This window comes from Tachysurus fulvidraco, chromosome 12 (genome assembly GCF_022655615.1).
Source record: "Tachysurus fulvidraco isolate hzauxx_2018 chromosome 12, HZAU_PFXX_2.0, whole genome shotgun sequence".
NCBI classification, from domain to species: Eukaryota; Metazoa; Chordata; class Actinopteri; order Siluriformes; family Bagridae; genus Tachysurus; species Tachysurus fulvidraco.
Window position 1 is genome coordinate 5,910,739 of NC_062529.1, and position 20,590 is coordinate 5,931,328.

Genomic DNA, 20,590 nt, shown 5'->3' on the forward strand with positions numbered 1-20,590 from the left:
CAGGCTATATCGTGCTTTGAGGCTATATTGTGTAGAGATTACGTCTTTGACGATGATATTAGAAATGTGCTAAAATCTGTATGTTACTAATGTAATAAATGTAATGTAAACATCTCCGACACAGTGAAGAAATGTCATAGCGCCAAATTATCTTATTTCTGCCACTATGGCATTTCTGTGCTGTGTCAGAGATGTTACCTCTAATATGGTTCTCTGCGTTTAACCCATCCAAAGTGCACACACACAGCAGTGAACAAACACACACACACACACACACACACACACACACACACACACACACACACACACACACACACACACACACACACACACACACACACACGGAGCAGTAAAGAAACTTTAAAGCCTCTTAAACGTCTTTCTCACTACTTCTAAGACTTTTTGACCTTAAGAGCTCTTTTCAGGGTTAAGATGCTTTATGAATAACTTTTGTCTTTATTAGGATCTTCTTTTTAATCTCAAGGGGAAATGCCCACATTTCATTAAGTTTCTTAGAATTTTGGAATTAGGAGCAACTCTTTGCACTAAGAATTGTCATTTATGCGGGCCCTGAAATTTTTGCTCTAAAATCAACTGTTATTTTTAGCTGTACTTTAATCTCAGTACCTTGAATAAAGCCTCAATTCTGGCTGAGGAAAAGCAGCTCTAAAGCATGATGCTGCCATCACCATGCTTCAATGTGAGTGTGGTGTACTTTTTCTGATGTGCTTTTCACTGTTGTAAATAGATTATTAGATTACGCTAAACCAAATATTGTAATAAGTGCAAATATTGTAATATAATAAGATTATTAATCCAATTTCTAAGGAGCAAAATAATTTGCCAATAAAAAAAGAGTATGAAAAATGGCTAGGAAAACTTGGTGAAATAAACGTTATTTTGTTTTACATTTACATACATTTACATTTACAGCATTTGGCAGACGCCCTTATCCAGAGCGACGTACATAAGTGCTTAAATCTCTAACATTGAATACATTAATGCTGGTTCACTAGGTTACATACTTAAGATACCGTGAGTTTAAAACATTTGTTCAAAGTTACAATGAAAAAGTGTCAAAGGTTTTTTTTTTCTTTTAAATGCAAAAGATAAGGAAAGAAGTGCTAGTTGAAATGTTTCCTGAATAAGTAGGTCTTCAACCGCCGCTTGAAAATAGCCAGTGACTCAGCTGTCCGGACCTCTAGGGGAAGTTCATTCCACCACCTTGGTGCCAGAACAGAGAAGAGTCTTGTAGTATACTTGCCTCTTACCCTGAGAGATGGTGGAACCAGTCGTGCAGTGCTGGTAGATCGGAGGTTACGGGGTACAGTGCGAGGAATGATGAGGGCTTTGAGGTAAGAGGGAGCTGGTCCATTTTTGGCTTTGTAGGCCAGCATCAGTGTTTTGAATCGGATGCGTGCAGCTACCGGAAGCCAGTGGAGGGATCGCAGCAGCGGGGTGGTATGCGAGAACTTTGGCAGGTTGAAAACAAGCCGGGCTCCTTATAATAAGAATTACTAGCTCAATATTTCTATAGTCTAGGAATTTCCATAAGATGTCTATAGGTCACTGAGAGCAGAAATATCCAGTCTTTAAATGTGAAGACAAAGTGAGAAATGGAAAGTAAGGATTTGTTCGGGACCATCTTTAATTGTTCCGATGCTGCTCCTTTTACTGATTGTTTACTGTGTTATCAACACAATCACTACTGGATTTATATATATTGGTCGGATGATAACCTGATAAATGGAAGAATAATGAAGAGTTGATATTAGCTGATGCATCTGGTAAACAGTCCGTGTGGTGCTGTGATCCTGAAAGAAGCTGAGTGAACAATCCATAGGGGCTTTGGATCGTTCAAGCTCTAGGTTACTGATCACGGGGTCACAGGTTCAAGCCCCAGCCCCCCCCACCGGCAAGCTGCCACTGTTGACCCTGCACTCTGACCTGCACTTCCTAACAATCTGATATGTGTGAAGAAAATAATTTCACTGTACTGTAATTCTGCGCTTCTTCTTTTACATTTGTTAACTTGGGAAATGTTTTAATCTAAAGGTGACCTGAACTGATGAGTGTTGGGAACCGAGTAACGCTGAAAGCTTGGCAGTACCGGTATTGAAACTCTTAACTATTACAGTACACTACGAGCTAGAAAACGGTTAAGCAACCCAAAATGCGAATCTACGTTTAATCAATTACAACAGAGGACGTGTGGCTCTTTCAAAAGCCTTGGGTTTTCTGCATTGTGCTATTGTAAAGCATATGGAGCCATTCCATCATGTTTAGTTTGAGTTAATCCTGTCTTTAACCCAGGCATCATACTCACAAAGCCCAGTGGCTAATGCGGTTAGTGGTTCAGACAAATCCAGGCAGTTCCCCTTATATTCCTGCACCACGGGTCTCTAGGGACAGTCCCGAGAACAAAACTCAACAGGCCTGGAATTGTAATTCAGTGTTCGAAAACGTGAATCTGCACCTTGGACAAGGAAGCTGTGCGGCATGGTTTCGATTGAGGCTCGTGCGGTCTCTGGACGCCTCGGCTGAATCCTGATTAAGTCAGCAAACGAGGGGGTAATGGGGGTTCAGAGCCCAAAGAGTTGGGGCTGGCTTTCCCAGAAACGAAAACCGAGAAGTCTGCAGAGAATGCGGCCTCAGATGCATGTCATTTACGCTCTCACACAACAAGAGGAAGCCATGAAAGGGGCAGAAAAAGGGGGGGAGGCAAGGTTCTCTTCTGGACACTCCATGAACTGACTGTCAAAATTCACCTATGCAATATGACAGGGATGGTTGAGAGTAATATTTATGAAATGATTTTAATAATTTTTGTTAGATTATATTGTACTATTCTAATAGAATCCTGCCAGTCTCTTGGGTGTAGCTTGAAGGCCATGTTGGTGTGAAATATAGCACCTCACACATTGTTTGGCACAATTTGTCAACTGCATTTTCCTCATCCATTAATGGGGGTAAAATCACCACAGGACCACTGATGCTGCTGAGGGTGATGGATTATTCATAACAAAATATTGACACTGACATTTTAGTGGAGTGGGTAACTCATCCAAGCGTAGTATCTAACTATGTACTCATAATGTAGGTGTGTGGTAAAGTTAGGTTGATGCTAGAAGGTCTGGATTACGTAGTAGCTTTTATTGGCCAAGAACCGCCCAACAGTTGTCTGGCTGACATCTAAATAAACCAATCACAGTTTGTTTTGCTCAGCATTATGTTTAGGGCATGACATTGTAAAGTCCCAACAGACCAGTGTGCAACATAATTTTTGTACAAATTAATGAGTCTGTACCACAAACTTCATACAGTTTTTAAAATCCAGCATTTGGCTGATCCTCATATGCTCTCATTGATCTCGTATGTAAATATTTCCTTCTTCTAACACGGTGTAACAATGCCTTTGTCTTCAGGAGTACAGTTAAAAAAACGCAACACACACATTTCATTAAATTTCTGACATTTAGCAGACATCCTTATCCAGAGTGACTTACATTTTTATTTCAAGCAACTGAGGGTTAAGGGCCTTGCTCAAGGGCCCAGCATTGGCAGCTCGGTGGACCTGGGATTCGAACTGATCAGTAGTCGAACACTTTAACCACTGAGTTACAACATCCCATTGTGTTAAAGCTAAACAATCAGATGATGACTTTGATACTCCTGAGTTGCTTCCAATTTTGCATGTTGTATGCATCAGATGTTCAGCCACTGGTTTATGGGTGTAAACCTCTGACGCTGTTCATTAGTTCACTAGGATGGCTGAAGACAGGTGATGTCTCTTCAGTGTCCTCAAGAAGAACAGGCACTGGTATGCTTTCTTGACCAATCTGGAGGTGTTAGAGTTCCAGGGCAGGTCCTCTGAGATGTGGGTCCACAGGAACTTGAAGCTGGAGACACGTTCAACCGGCAACTCATTGATGTGGATGGGGGGTGTGCATGCCTGCTCCCTCCTTCCTGAAGTCCATGATGAGCTCCTTTGCTTTGCCGGTGTTATGGAGCAGGTTGTTTTCGGCACACCACACAGCCAGATGCTGTACCTCTTCCCTGTAAGCTGTCTCATGGTTGTTGGTGATGAGGCCAATCACTATGGTGTCGTCAGCAACTTGATTATGGAATTAGATCCATGCACAGGCCTGCTGTCATGAGTGAAGAGGGAATAGAGGAATAGGCTCAGCACACATCCCTGTGGAACACCTGTGCTAAGGGTCATGGTGGCAGAGCGGATGTGGCCTGACCTGACATGCTGGGGTCTGTTGATCAGAAAGTCAATAATCCAGTGACAGAGAGAGGTGTTGATGCCTAGATCCCCAAGTTTGGTGCTTAGCTCGGAAGGGATGATGGTATAAACGCTGAGCTAACGTCCACAAAGAGCATTTGTGCATATGTATTATTAATGTCCAGATGTATTATTATTGTCCGTAGTATGTGCTTCTATTGCTCAGGTAAGCAAACCGATGTGGGTCGAACGTGGATGGGAGTGTGCCAGGATCAGTTGCTCAAAGCACTTCATGGTAATGGGTGTGAGTGCTACTGGGCGGTAGTCGTTCAGGCACATCGGGTTGGAGTGATTTTAAGACGTTAACCTCACATTTCATTGTCTTATGTGTACATTGTGAAATGATGTGGTGTAAAAGCTAGATGCTTAGTAACAGATCTCATCATAACTCAAACAGCTGTGTGTTGAATAAACAGTAGTCACACCATAGTGTCAAACGGCGATGGAAATACTGTCAATTGGAGTGTAATTCTTTCTTTTTTTTACAGTGATGCTCAGAAAAGTATCTCCAGGAGAAACTCTCAGGAGTGTCTCAGGAGTCTTAAAACTGTGTCTTTATGTGGCAACATAAATTGTCACTAATATAAAAGCACCTGATAAGCTCTTATTTACAGTGGTGATGCTCTGTATTTATACAGTCATGGTTGTTGATGGCATAATTATGTAAATAAAAATGTTTAGAATGTACAGTGTGAAATGTTGGATTATAAATAACCAGGATTATCCATGTCGGTCCCTTTGTATTCATTCCTACTTACAGACCAGGTTCAGTCAGTTATAACATACACACGATGAACTGTGTGGTCGAATTGTATCTAATACACTGGCTACAGCTTTTGGGAATTCAGTATAAATTTTGAAACAGTGAAATAAATTGAACATTGAAGTATATAAAAGAGTAATATTTCTGTATGCATTTTTGATGTTGCAAGCAAATCACTCACATACAATTCATTCACATTACAATGTCATTAAGCATGATATTAAATTATAAATGCTGAAATATAATAATAATTAATAATTTATAAAGTAGATAAGCCTTGCTTCCAGTTCATGAAGATGTCACAGTCTGAACTGTCTGAACTCGGACATGATTAAAATAAGAGACGGGTTGTTGATGACTAATGATTTTAAAAGGGCACATTGTAAAATATTAAAATAAAGCATATAACTGGCAATTTGGCAGAAGTATTTGGTCATTGAAAGGAAAGATACCTTCAAAAAAAACTTTCCATCCATCCATCCATCCATCCATCCATCCATCCATCCATCCATCCATCCATCCATCCATCCATCCATCCATCCAATCATCTATCCATGCATCCATTCATTCATCCATCCATTTTCTGTACTGCTTATACTTCAGAAGGTCCTAAGCAGAGAGCCTTGAGGTTATCCCAATAGACTCTGGAAACCCAGATCCCAACCCTCTCGACCCCAAACCTACCCACACACACACACACACACACACACACACACAATTTAGAGATATCAGTCTCTATTTTTTCATTTCTCCAAATACTACATCAGCATATACATATATGGTCAAAATGACAATAAAAAGCTTCTTGACTTGATTAAAGAGCAGTAAACAGTAATAAACTTAATAAAGTCAACATTAGTAGACTCAGGTGTAATTTGTGCAGTTGTGTAAGGAAATTAGTTTTACTGAACAGCTTGAAAAATCTGCTTCAGTTCTTCTGGATCTTCAGGGATCTCAATGTGTTTTTTTCCCTTTCTTTTTTCTTGAGTGGTCTGTTATGTAATATATTGTTTTCTTAACTGACATAAAACATTTTTTCCCAGTAACCTTTCATTTTTGTTTGAAAAGTTGTGTTGGATCCCTACAATGTTTTTGTACTGACTGAGGAATGCAGTAATAAAATAAACATCTATCTAACATCTATTTAACAAATTCTGTACTAAAAAAATAAGGGCTCTGAGTTGTTTTCACAGTACAGTATATTTATCTAAAAACATGCAGATATGTGAATTTTGCTGTTTTTCATCAACGTTAATCGGCCGTGGTCTTAAATATGATCATTTAATATGATGGTGATTTATTCTCCAAAATATTTACTTAACGCTGTGCTATAATTCTAGGACAATGAAGTCTAATGATAGTAAAAACATGTATTCGTCATTCGTCATAAACGTATATTTATGTCCCATAACTGCACTGCCTCAGCAATGTTCATGCTGGTTACAGGTTTGTTTTCGCATCCACAAACTGATTAAAAAAAGCAAGAGTAATAATCACCAGCTGGGGAACATCTCTCATTTTATTAGCGTTATTGTAATTATGATGGGAGGCCATACGACATGATGAGAAAGGTGAAGCCTAACACAAGTGAATGTTCTCAACATTTTAACGAAATCTTGCTAATCTGCTAGATATCTCTAAAGGTCATTGACCAGCTAATATTTTGGAAAATGACCGATTCTAGCTGTTATAACATCAGCGAACGGTTTTACAGACGTTCTCTAGTCACGCCGGAAGAAAAAACGGCGCATTATGAAGCGTCTGGTGCATGGCGCAACAATCCTAATCCGAGTTAAAACAGAGGAGAGGTTTCAGTATAAATAACAAGATGCAGCTCATTCAGGACATGAGCTCATTCAGGAAGTTCACAAAATAACCTGCTCAGAAGTAGTACAATTTTCTTTTGCCACAATTCAGTAGAAAGTCCTTCTTAATTTCTTCATAACAATAGATAGATGCTTATGATTGGGGGATTTAATGATGTGCGTGCTCCGTCACTTATTAGTGAGAAACAGAAAGGCACTCATGCCAGAAGCGAGTCCTTAAAGTTCTGAAGGAGTGTAGGGTCTGCAATGGAGGAAGGGGCGTTTGGGGGAGGTTTGTGTGGAACCCCTTTCTTGTCAGCTCCTCCACAGGGCTTAATAAGAGCTGCGGCAGGGGGCCTCCAGGTTTACGTGAGAAAAGCGGCAGGCCATCATTAGAGGAAACGGCTTTCGTGAGACTGAGCGCTCTCTTTTAATGCTGCAAATGTGGGTTAACACGAGCCACTCGCAAATTGCCAACCCGATCATTATAATTATTTAAGATCCCTCATTTAGCTGTGAACATGCACGTGTGAACCGTGGTCCAGTTACCATTCTCACCACACAGAATGTTTCCATTTATGTCTTTTTTTCCCTTTTTTTCAGAACTCTCTCTCTCTCTCTCTCTCTCTCTCTCTCTCTCTCTCTCTCTCTCTCTCTCTCTCTGTCTCTCTCTCTGTCTCTCTCTCTCTTCTCTCCCTTGTTTTTATTATTTATTTATTTATATTTTTGCTTTCCACCAGGGTAACCGTCAGTCAAACATATGTTTTGAATGGTGATTTCATGGTTTTGTCTTTCGTGCGAAGAAGACACACAGGCACAACTGTCCTTAAACCTAACCGTAAACTAAGCCTGGGTTTAATTGTACTTGATTGTTCATTGTTGTCTGTCGTACACAGCTGAGCTCTTCCACCAGCTCTCCCAGGCCCTCGAGGTGCTGACTGATGCAGCGGCACGGGTAAGAAAATTGTCTAAACAACATGAAATGAACTACTGCGCATCCAGCACTCACACTAACACTTACACAAGGCAGCATTATATACCTTGTGCCGATAGGGACTCACGCATTACTAGTCAAGAGGTTACCTTTCAAAGTGGATCTTATACCAATAATTGAAAACAGTTCTGTTATGAGAGAGTTCTGCTTCAAAAGGCATGAAAATTACCTGAAAATCAAACCAAGAGTTTTCTGCTTTTATTTTTTTTAATGCAAATTTGTTGTCGTTTGCGCCATGAATGTATTCTGTCCAGGCGGCCTATGACAAGATCTGTGCTGCAAAGAAGCAAGCAGAGGAGAGAAACAACAGACTAGATGACAAGAGGAAAAAGATCAAATTAGGTGACAAACATCTCAGCGTTCTTCACCTTCAGCCTAAATCTCATTATCTGCCAAATTACAATTAGCCGAGAGTCCCTTTACAGAGCTCGATGACCTTCTCTGCTGTTTCAATGCTTTCTGTTGTGTTTAATCGGCTTTACATGCTTTTTTCTCTTTTCGTATGTTGGTCTGCAGACTTAGAGGCTCGTGAACGACAAGCAGAGGCAGAAGTGCAGAAAACAGAGGAATTCAAAAACACCCGAACGTTAGAAGAAGAAGTAAGTTTTGGGATAAAAAAAAATGAAGGTCTAAAATATCAGAGATTTACACACACACACACACACACACACACACACACACACACACACACACACACACACACACACACACACACACACAGTTCAAACCTGTATACTTCTAAGCACTATTTTGTATAAAATATTTTTTCTTTCTTCTTCTTCTTCTTCTTTTTTTTTTTTTTGCAAATTCTTTTTATTGGTAGGATGTGTGAGTCACATAACTGTCAACAGTAGAGTAATCTTCTTTCCATTTTTTTTTTAGATACAACAGACAGACAATGACAAAAACAACAACAACAAAAATCTCCCACCGTGAATCCTGGCCCATTTAAATTGAACGTAATCAACAAAACAACCTACAACAAAAGCAACTAGTTCGACAGACCCTTAAGGCCTGTTATGAAAAAAAACTTGCCAGTGTTACCTCTAATTGTATATTTAAAGAAATGTTTTTTTACCATTTTGAATCTTTACACTTGTAAAATCTGCTCCAGTCCTACAGCACGTCCCCTCCTTAAATAATCATAACTAGAGCTATAATACTTCTATAATGCTTATATAAGGATAAAAGTGCCATCAATATCATCGTTTTATAAATAGATTTACTGGATTACGTATACAACTTATACGTCACGGCACATGACGTGTTTCACGCAAGAATTATGTGGCGCTTTGATATGACGGCATCTCCATGACATAAACGTATCGGCGTAATCGACGGCTCAAATAGAACTCCTGCCAAATTGCCTACATAGTAGTGTCATTGTTCAAGTAACGAATGAATTCTTTCTTTCATTAGCTCTGATACTGTTTAAAATCATTAGAATGGAATGAGACTAATGCCTCCTGTTTTTCCTAATAACAAAGCTGCTTTCGAGCAAATGGAGTAAGTCACTGCTGTAGATCAGTGTAGCTAATTCCCATTAAAATGTCCCTGCATCTACTAAACAAAAGAAATCAGTTACCGGGTTTCTTTCTCTACTCATCTTAATTCTCAATTCAGTCTCTGTGTGTCAGCTTGATCCTTTTATTCTCCCAATGGCCGAACGAAAACCATTGCTTCCACACGGTATCCGCTGTTCACTTACTAATCGTTTACGAACACTAACCGTGGTTAAACTGCAGAATAATTTGCCTTATACTCATAAAGGGGAATAATGAATGAAATTTTTCACATGCCAGCGGAGTGAATTTTTTTTTATCCGTTCTCCCTGGCTGGAGTATGGTTATGGTTTGAATTTAGATATGTGGAAGCCTAATTTGTTGACAGACAGTAGGTGGCGGTGTTCCGTATTAAGAGACTCGGTTTAGGGTTACTGCAGTTCATATGGTTTCGCATAGTACATAGTGCACTGCGGTTTTGGTCAGATTTGAAGAAATTCCTATAGCACTGAGTGTGCGTTGATGTGTTATGTAAGCATGATTTGTGTGCTGGTGCATGCTAACATGGCATATGTCTGCAGTAAACTATGATTGTTGACTGGATTCTGTCTCGTGTGTGTGTGTGTGTGTGTGTGTGTGTGCCTGTGCAGATTGCCCGCTTGAGAGAAGAGGGCTCCAGACAGCTGCAAGAAGAGCAGAGACTGATTCGAGAGCAGATCCAGAAAGAGAGGGAGTGGAGGCTCAATGCTCACTCCACACATGCAGGTACTTACGTGCTATTATTACTTGGAGCTTATACAATATTCAACTCACATGCAAAACATTTCGTTCACATGCTATCGATAAACCAAAGCAATTTACCATTTTGTAAAAATTGCATATAACTGCGTTATTATGTTGTTGTTATTTTTTTATCATCTCGATACAAAGCCTATGATACAAATGTTGCACCATAAAAAGTGTTATCTGATTAATAAAATCATTCGTTTAGTAAACTAAGGGTATCGAAAGTAAACCTGAGCAGGATGACAGAATTAAAAGCAAACGTTAGATGAAGTGGGAGATGAAGTGTATGTGCGTATGTGTGCACTCACACTTCCATAAACCACACTCTGGTCGTAACATAAATGATCATTGGACGGTGATAAGAATTGTTCTTGAACAGCGACACTGGATTATTTCACCGTCTCTCTCCAACCCCACTTCCATTTTTTTTTTCTCTCGACAGATTTTTCACCAGTGCAGCAAGACAACAGAAAGGTCACCCCTAAATTAAAGGTGCTTTTTTCACTGTTTATGTATTGGATCTTTTTTGCTGCAAATGAACATTCATTACTTTATGGTAATAACAGATTTCAAACTTGCGAGAGCCAGGAAAAGTGCTCTTGTCTATGTCTATACACATGTTACATAGGATGAATCCTGGTGCGGTGGATGGCGTTAAACATGAGGTCCTGCAAAAATAAAAAATAAAACAAACAAACAAACAAAAAAAACAAATAAGGCAAGAACATTTAAAACAGTTCATATGAAACCAAACTTTCTTAAACAGGCTGTTTATGACCCTGTAACCCTTTTCTATTTTTTCTCAAATCCTGGCAGATCCTAGGAAGAATTATATCTACGTAAAATAAGCTCTATTCTGTTGCCTTTGGAAAGGCTTCTGCTTGTCTTATTAGTGGACACAGTTCAGTGTTAGCTAATGGATTGGTGTTATTAATCACATCAGTACACTTCTTACTGCTCCCAACTCTAATGAATTAAGTAAGTGATATGTACAGTATATGCGCCAGAGGTAAATAATGGGTCAAGCGCTATTGGATTACATTTCTTTTGCACTAAATATACTTTTCAGATATCTTTAACACTCTGAGACTCTCTGTCTGAGAAAGGAAAGCTTTACCTTTTATAGCCATTGAGTTATTTCTTTATGATTCTTTCTGTAAGAGGAATGACTTGTTTTCCTTTAAGGAGTCACTCACAGGTTATTTCACAGTACATCACCGCTGCTTAAAGTTTATTTAAACAAACTGCCTAGAATGTCAACACTTACTGTGGATATGAAAAAAAGTCTACACACCCCTGTTAAAGTTGCCTAGAGAATTTTCATCTTGGTCTCATCTAACATGCTAAAGCCATGGTACTCAGAGGAATACAATAGAATTTCCAAAACATTACTAAGTACAATGGAAGACCGTGAAGGCCATCATCACCATGTGGCGAAAATGAGGCATTATAGTCACAGGGGATGTGGTAGCCTAGTGGTTAAGGTGTTTGACTACCAATCGGAAGTCATTTGTCACCATTGGGCCCCTGATGAAGGCTCTTGATCCGCAATTGCTCAGCTGTATGAAATGTAAGTCGCTCTGGATAAGGGCGTCTGCCAAGTGCTGTAAATAAACTGAAATGAAATTAAATGAAATAATGACATCACCAAGAACAGGACATCCCTCTGAATGAAATGAAATGACAAAAAAGAAAACTTATCGGAGAGGTTACACCAACATTAAAAAAGCTGCAGGAATATCTGGCATGTGCCGGTTACTTCCTGCGTGTGAGATCCATCACTTCCTGCATGTGAGAGGCGTTCTTCACATACGTTAGGATGTCTAAGCGGAGCCCTTTCTCACAAAAAATACATCCAAGTCCACCTAAATGCTCCCAAACCATGTTGCAAAATGTTTTATGGATTGATGAAGCCAAAGCTTAATTCTAGAAGATTCGTTTTTGTGTGAGATCAAGACAATTTATCTTCCAAAGAACAAAATATACGTGAGGAAGCATTGTGATCATGCTATGGAGCTGCTTTTCTACAGCTGAGACTGGAGCTCTAGTCATGATGGTGGAAATACTGGATAGCTAGACAGCTGAAAATGAAGAAATAAATTCACCTTCCAGCACGACAAGAACCTAAAGCACCCAAGATCCCATTACAATTTATAGATGTGGACTATTTTGTAAAATGAAATAAGATTGCCAAATAAACAGGTGCTATATGTCTAAGACTTCTGACTCATAGACTCAAAAGGATTTGAGTGCTGTATTACCTTTATTTTAAAGTCAAGTCAAGTCACCTTTATTGTCACATGACTTGACTTGAAAATAAAGGTAATACTGCACTCAAATCCTTTTGAGTCTCTCTCGATTTTCTCTCTCCTCACTATTTTTTTTTGTAATCTTTACAAAAATCATACCAAGATTTTACATATTCTTTTTTTACTTACGTATACCTTCAGTATGTAGACTTTTTTCTATTTACTGTATATTGTAAACGTTATATATATTATATATACTGTATGGATCCAGTGCACGAATCCTTACGTGTCTTCCTCGGTTTGCATGGGACCTTCACCGGTTTGAGCCTTTTTCTGGTGTGTTGCAGGCAATTCTGTTGAAACCCATCATTCACCACAGCTTAGAAAAAACGAGCTTAAAAACCCAGAGCCCAACCATCTCGCGTGAGGTAGTGTTATTTTTCGTGTAAGGGCGTTTGCTTTTGTTCTGGAAAGGAAAAAAAATATTGCTCTTATTTGTAGCTATATGGTTGGGTTGTCTGAAATGTACCGAAGACGTTGCCAGAGAATCCCAGCATGTGACTATGAAAAATGCTTGGAGTGTTCAACCTGGAAAATGTCCTCCTTTCAAAATTGGAGCATCATTTAAAGTCTGTTGCCTATTTTTTTTTCTTTTTTTCTTTTTGAATAGGAATAGTTTATAAAGAAAAGAGAAGAACACTCATAACCACATAACCAAGTGATTCCCAGACTCAGATTCTTGATGAATGAAATGAAATGGAAGCAGTTGCAAATGCTCCAGTGATTCATGAGGAGAAATGACAGCTTGTGAAAGCATGGAAGCTCCGTGCTACAAGTGTATCCATATAAACAGTAGAGCACTTTTCAAGCTATCTCTAACGGCTGATTAAGTAGAAGCATGAAAACTCTGAGCTGGAGGTTAATGTTAGCATGTAAAACAGAGTCGCCACAAGCACTCTGAAATGACCCGTTCACATTCATATACTCCACCACAGTTACTAGCATGACACTCTATAAAGGATTTCTCCAGCTGCTATCCACACTTCCTTTAAAAAAAAAATTCTCACTGGCACCACTAACATCTGTAAATGAGTCTGGTGACTGTTAGCGCATCATTAAAATATCTAGTGGTTAGCAGGTGAGTCACTGCTGTGCATACCCCAGGCTCCCATGTTAGTTTAATCAATCCCTTCCTTTCTCTTCATTATAAAATGAGAGATACAGTTTATTGTACATTCTAGGGCCTGTTGAGCTTCAGGTCTAATTAAAAAGTCTGATTTCTGCTTCTTGACCTTCATGTTCTTGTTCTACATTTATCACTGTGGGGCATCAATCCCAATTCCAGCAGATTTTTAATGACAGCTACAATAACCTCCTTACCCTGAGCTATTATGAATAAATAGCTGTTGTTTAGTTTTTGTTTCGTGTTTGTGATTTCGTGGATTTATTCACAGTGTATTTATTTATTTGCTCTGTAATTATATGTTAAATGACATTTGAAGCAACAGCTTTACATCTCTCCGTCTCTCTCTCTCTCTCTCTCTCTCTGTCTTTTTCAGCTGAAGTGGAAGTGTAAAAAAGATGACGACACCAATGGAGGTTATTCTCAAGAAGTTCTCCAAGGCCTCCTTCAGAAGGTGACAAACTGATTTGTCTCTAAATCCGACACATTTGCGTAAGAAAAGAACATTATCGGTTTATCTCTATACAATTCCCCTTTGCATGCAGTTTGTTTGGATTGCCGCAGCATATTTTAACAAGTGTGAGAAAGCCTCCTCACACACGAACAAGCTGTTTCTCTTCCTAATGAGCGAGGTCTGGTGTCCAGCGCCCCAGGTTTTCAGGCCTGCATGACATCAACTGTTTAAATACTTTTACTTCTCCCTCTTATGCAAGTGCCATTAAATTTTTTGTAGCAGCGAAAAGTGCCGAGGGCACTGCGAGTGCCCTCTTAAAGAGCTGCACGCCACTCTCACTTAGCCGTCTTTGCTGGTATGTTTAGTGCTGTCATGGGAGTTTCTGGGAAATGTGCTCTTCTCATGCAACACAGCAGCATGTGTACCACCCTGGTGAAGCACGAAACTGACTTGGAGACCTTCTGGCAGAGATGCTGGTTTGTTAGCATTCCGGATCATACTGATTACTTCACGTTAATTTAAACCCCCTCAATTCTCCCCAAAATTCTCCTCTTATTTCAATGGAGCAACATCTGAAAAATTCAGCAAGATCCCAGATTACAGATGATTACTTTTCTTTTATATCTTTGATAGAAGTCACAATCCAAGGCTGTCCTGAAGGATTGTTAGAACTCGGGAAGCAAAAGGAATTAAGTAATGAGTTTTGATAGGATGGCAGCCAGGTATTCCTGGCAAATAGGTGATGGACTCTAGTCTTTATTTGGCAAGGGTCTATGTATGTTTTGGAACTGGACATTATAGCTACAGTCAAACTAGAACCCCCAGAAAGAAAGAAAAAAACTCTGGAAAAGTTACATATATGAAAGATGAATCCTTTGGGAGTCATCTCCTTTGTCACTGTTGGCAAGTTTCTGGTCCTTAGTGTCCAATTGCGTTCCTGACTTCCCGTTTCCCAGCGAAGGAACATCGATTCCCAGCAGGCTTACATTCTCAGAAACCATTCCTCCTTACTCAACAAAATGTCTCTGGTAATAACTCAATAAGCTCTTGTCCATGACAGGTGACCTGTTGATGAAGCACTGTTTGAGTGCTTGTTCTTTCCTTCAGCTACGATTAGTGGAGCCTCCTTAATGACTTTAAGTGAACATGGACTTCAGACAAAGCTAATATTCCATCCAAACCCATTTTTTACTCCTTTCTGAAGGTCAGAGGTTATTAAGCGGAACCAAGCCAAACCTCCCATTACTCCCCAGTGTAAATCTTACTGGCAGGCCTCGGGAGCCGAGCCATGTTCATTTCAGCCCCCGCATCCAACACAACGCAGAACCATTAGCAGAAAGCCAAATGGTTCCATAAGTGGTAAAGATAACTCAACTCATTCTCAGAAGATGGACCGTTACCATTTTACAATTTTCTCATGGACAGAACACGAATAGGTTGTGCTATCGCAATGGTATACAGTTAAAACATGTAAGCTCTGATATGGATGGTTTTTTTGTTTTTTTTACTGTTCGCCTTAAACCAATCTACCCCTTAGAACCTTTCACAATTTAAAGCTACCTTGATTGATGTGAAGTTGATATGTTGATATGTTATGTTGATTTCTTTATCTCTCCGCAGTATGGTGACATATTAAACATTGTAATATCCGGCAAGAAGAAAGGCAGCGCAGTGATCGAGTTTGCCACTGTAAGAGCAGCGGTGAGTACTTACAGACTGACTCGTAATTCCAGAAATATTCTGCACCGGCAATTCTGGGTTATCTTGTTTCACCAATTCCACTGCTTATACTTTACCAGGGGTTATTTTTAATCCTGGATATTCATCATCTGTCCTTTCACACTGTACATTCCTAAACCCTGGCTTAACCTTCTCATTTACATATTTGCACCGTCAACAACCATAGTGGGATAAATACAGCACATGATTGTCTTGCACTTCAGTGAGGGAAGTAAAGCACAGGCTTGGTGTCCTACATCCGATCAGGTTTTTTTTTTATGTTTCATAAAAAGTAAAAAAGAACAATTTTTTTACTACTAGTGTAGTTGACCAGGCCTTCACTGGCATCCAATATCTGCAAATTTTTCAGTTTCTTGAATTTCCCTCTCACTAGGGCAATCACTTTCAGTATTGTACCGTCTGGCACTACCGCGTCATTTTTGTTAAGTGTTGTTACTTCCTGTTTGCCTTTACATACGATATGAGGCACAGAGGTACTGTTCAATTCCTTGTTGGGTGTCCGTTGCTAAGAATCAAGCCGTAACTTTCTAACACCACAACGTTTTATGATGTATACATTTGACACTGTAATGCAAGGTTAAGGCCATAAAAGTGGTGATAATCCTCATGTAATGTAAGGTTCCATAATCCCGGGTAAAATGCGGTTAAAGAACTCTTCTAAATTACAATTCAATGTTTACATATTCATTGTAAATTGGATAAATAGCAAAAAAAAAAAACCCTGTACTGTACATTACATACTTAGTCTTAGAAAACTGAAATCTTTTTACACATGTTCCAGTGCGAGTTACTTCACTGTGCCTTGCAAAGTAAATTGTTGCTTAACAGCAAAGCTTTGTTAGAGAGATTTATTGTTAGCTACCCACTTATATCATCATTAATATTAATTGCGTAATCCCAGGGTTTATTTGAAACTTCTACCAAAGGCCCTTACGCACATTTGTGTGCCCGAAGGTGACATTTATGCCTTTATAGATTTATAGTTTGTGTGTATATATATTGTGTGTGTGTGTGTGTGAGATTCTGTAAAGGAGCAGTCTAACATGTTTAATGGAGTCCAGAGTTGTACTTATTGTCAGGATCTGTCTGGCTGCATGCTGGCTCTTGGACTGTTGTGGGCTCTGCCTGCTTGTGTGGTTGCTTCCCCAGAGATCATGGCAGCCATGCTTCAAGAACAGACTCTTTGTGTGTGGTGTTTTATGGTCCCAGGGCAGACTGGAGGCCTGGGGCTAGTTCAAGTTCAACACAGACACACACGCACTATGTAAAATGCACATAGAGATGAAATCACTGTACAGTGACTTTCACAGTGATAACAATACAGACTATTGGGTTTTTCCTTTAGCTTGTACTAACTTTGACTGTCATTTTACTCTATGTTGCTTTTTCTTTTTTTTTAAATGTATATTTTAAGATTTAAAAGGAAGACTCTACCTTTCAACACACTAGATATGATCCTTAGAATATATTTCGGAATATTTCTCAGTGATTTTTGGCACTTTAGGACACATACAATGACATATGATAGTGTAAGTACAATTGTCTCCTTCTGAGATCACAAACCCCACAACCAGACATCATGAAAAATTTTGTTTTTGGCAGTGACGCAAGATGGCAGCTTTGTACGGCAAGCCTTGAGGTACTTCTGGCATAACGAAACACAAAACAGACTCTGTGTTCACATTGCACAAAGCAAAAGGACCAGAAAATGGCCCGTACTCAGACAACCTCGAGAAGTAGCCTCAGTACGGTTCGTGTGTGGGTCCTTTTGGGTGGGTGAAGCTGGATTAAAAGATAACATGCATCAATCAATTATAAATGAACAAAAAAGGTAGATTAATAACTCAACTCAACACACCCAGAGATGATGAAAAATGAAAGAAGGATAATATCTTATTATATAAAGATACAAATTCGATTAATAGTATATATAGCAAGAAGTTAAGTCAGAGATTTGACCTTGTTCTCAGTGGTTCCAATTTTAAACTTACACTCTCGCTAATTATCTGGTTGCGTGAGTGATTATGATGTCAAAATAAAAGCCTTCAGTTATCTCATATTCAAAATGAACACAAATGAAAGTAAAATAAAGTAAACAACATATTAAAAATAGTATACCTGAATCCATACAGGGGTCTGAAATCATTTAGCGTTCACATCTACACGCTATATATCCACAAAGAGTACAGATGAGGAGGTGAGAGAGCTGGACGTACTAAAGGAGTGAAGAGTATTGTGAGTAATATAGAAAACTATTAACCACGGTGAAAATAGACCAACGTGTATATAAAAGACGAAATAAAGAACAAGCAATTTAACTCAGAATTTCATTACAATTAAATACTGGACACCATCGAAGACCACATTGATTACAAAGATAAATATACAAGACGTTCATTTTTCTTTTAACTGCTCGGAGATTCCTGGATTTGGTGCTAAGAAGGAAGTAGAGGATTTTGTAAAGACGATAGAGTCCAATATATGCACATTTCATAGAGATTTAAATATGTACTTGTGTTTGTCATAAAATGTTAGGGGACTCATGTCCAGATCTGGAAACTTTGTGCCATGCTGAGATAGCATTTTATTCCTCTTCCAACTACGTCTGAACATTGAAATCTCATTCAAAAAACAAAGCTGTTAAGGAGACTAACATTTTGTATTCATTTCCTACTCCTATACAGGAACTGGCATGTAAAAATGAGTGTGGTTTGAAAGGAAACCCTTTAAAAATCACATGGCTGGAGGGACAACCTGAGAGCGCTGCTCCAACGGCGGCCGATAACTCTACAGCTGGAGTGTTTACTTCATCACAGGTATAGTGACTACCACAGTCCTTGTATGTTTCTATTCTTTTTTCTCCTGAAATATTAGCCCTGCTTCCATATGCTCCATAGATGCTTACCATTATAAAAAAACAAACAAACAAAAAAAAACAGCAGGTTTGACCTCCAATCCAAATAACATGTTCCTACTTTTTGAAGAGAAATATGTAAACGCTTGACATTCTATATTCGCATCAGTGGGTAAATATGTTTGCCGCACTCGCGTGCTCGTTGTGGGGCTTCCAGACAATGTGTTTAGAGAAATGGGGTTTGGGTTTGTTTCCTTTGGAAGGCACTCTCTGTGCACGTCTAGCAGTTTTGGCGGCCCCCTGGGCTGTCCCTCATTAAGGCCTGACCCAGCAGGCGGAACGTGAGAAGCACAGGACCAGCTAGCTGTATATGTAATGGACGACTGGCACGAGAGGCTGCTTTACTCTGACCCCCCTCAAGGGAAGAGTTAACCCTAAACATTCCGCTTTGCTCCCTGCTCATAAAGTACCTCTATCCATCATTTACATTTTTTCACTATTCATTCCTCTTGACTTATCTCTGCGTATTGCTAAAGCAGTGATGAAACGACTTCCTGTTCCCGAAACACATTTTGGAATGTGTCACAGCGTCTGATTAAAAATATCATTTAGCTCTGGATTTTCTCATCATTTCATTTTTTGGAAGAATATTCACTATTGTTGTTATGATAACAATATCGAAAGCCTATTACCTCATCATTGCTGTTCCCAGGCGCTACTAAAGAAAAACATTGTTATAATGTAGAAATTTTCATGCTAGTCTGCAGTTATGGAGGTGAACATTACTAATGCTGTCAAGCATCTGGGTCAAGGTTACTCTTGACAGTCTTGGAGGATTGCCGGCGCTGCTGCATATCCCGCAATGCCTGTGTTCCCTCGCCTCCTCACGCCAGCTGTAATTGTAGAGGTTTTGAGATGTTTTTTTTTTTTTTAACCTCATGAATTTCCCATTAGTGCACAGAGACCTTGGCATATTTTTTTTAGCCCTTTTGCTGCTATTTTCTGGATTTGGTAACAAAGTTTGTAATCATTTGTGGAAGGTAAGAAGCTATTTATTCATTTTTATTATTAAAATGAAATAAGACAGGTATAGGCAGAACTAAACTTTAATATGGATATGTCTATTCTGTTACTTCTAATCTGTACACTTTGCAATACTAATTTGCAAATGTTGACGATATCCCAGAGCTACTTTTTAATTTATTTCCACTAACATTGATGATCTACAATTCTAAAGTTTCTTGAGTATAATTGATGGAAAAGCAGTGATTCAATACTGTACAAGGCTTGCTTTTCACAGCCGGTTACGTACTGCTTTATAAAATACGCCAAGTCTACTTCATTAGATGCCGATGTGTTGCTATTAGACATGACATATGTACCTAATAAATTTTTATGAGTGGTTTTCCTACACTACAGTGACTCGCAACAACAAAGCAGCAGGAGATCATTCATTTTCAGTGACTTAAACTGACATGAGCCACGATTGTTGGTGACCACGTGTGGGTGTGTCCGGCGACCTGACCGAGTTGAGGAAAGTTTAACTTTATGTAAATATAGAGCGAATTGGTGCATTGACTACCAACAGGAGTAGAGATAGTTGCTTCTCCTTCATCTCGTATCTCCCTCCAGAAGGTTTTATTCTAGCACAGGAAAACTGCCAAGTAGGATGCTAGTTGTGCCATCCAATGATAAATGCTATTACTATGTAAAGCAGTAGTAAGGACCCCTGACTGGAGATCTGCATCGATAAAATCACTGTACGTGTGATCGAAGCTTTATGCTTTCAGATGGCCAGAGAATTTTTCTAGCATTAATGAAGGGTTATTTTCATTCTTGCTCTTGATGCATTGTTTTGCTCTTTTCAACACAGAGCCTTTAATCTTTAGTAGCATGCTAGTGTCAATACTTTTGGAATGAGTATTCACAGTGTCATATGATTAATAGTGTATGTAGAAACTAAAGTTTTATT

General features: G+C 39.2%; 1 protein-coding gene across 1 annotated transcript in view; it reads left to right on the forward strand.

Annotated features, from left to right (window-relative positions):
* The window catches only part of dnajc17 (DnaJ (Hsp40) homolog, subfamily C, member 17), a 53,010-nt gene that overhangs the window by 10,211 nt on the left and 22,209 nt on the right, over positions 1–20,590 (forward strand). The window contains exons 3-10 of the mRNA XM_027173644.2: positions 7,753–7,811; positions 8,105–8,192; positions 8,367–8,449; positions 10,003–10,117; positions 10,581–10,630; positions 13,947–14,024; positions 15,645–15,725; positions 18,449–18,580. Of these exons, the coding sequence (XP_027029445.1) occupies positions 7,753–7,811; positions 8,105–8,192; positions 8,367–8,449; positions 10,003–10,117; positions 10,581–10,630; positions 13,947–14,024; positions 15,645–15,725; positions 18,449–18,580 (686 nt within the window). The remainder of the gene's footprint in view (positions 1–7,752; positions 7,812–8,104; positions 8,193–8,366; positions 8,450–10,002; positions 10,118–10,580; positions 10,631–13,946; positions 14,025–15,644; positions 15,726–18,448; positions 18,581–20,590) is intronic.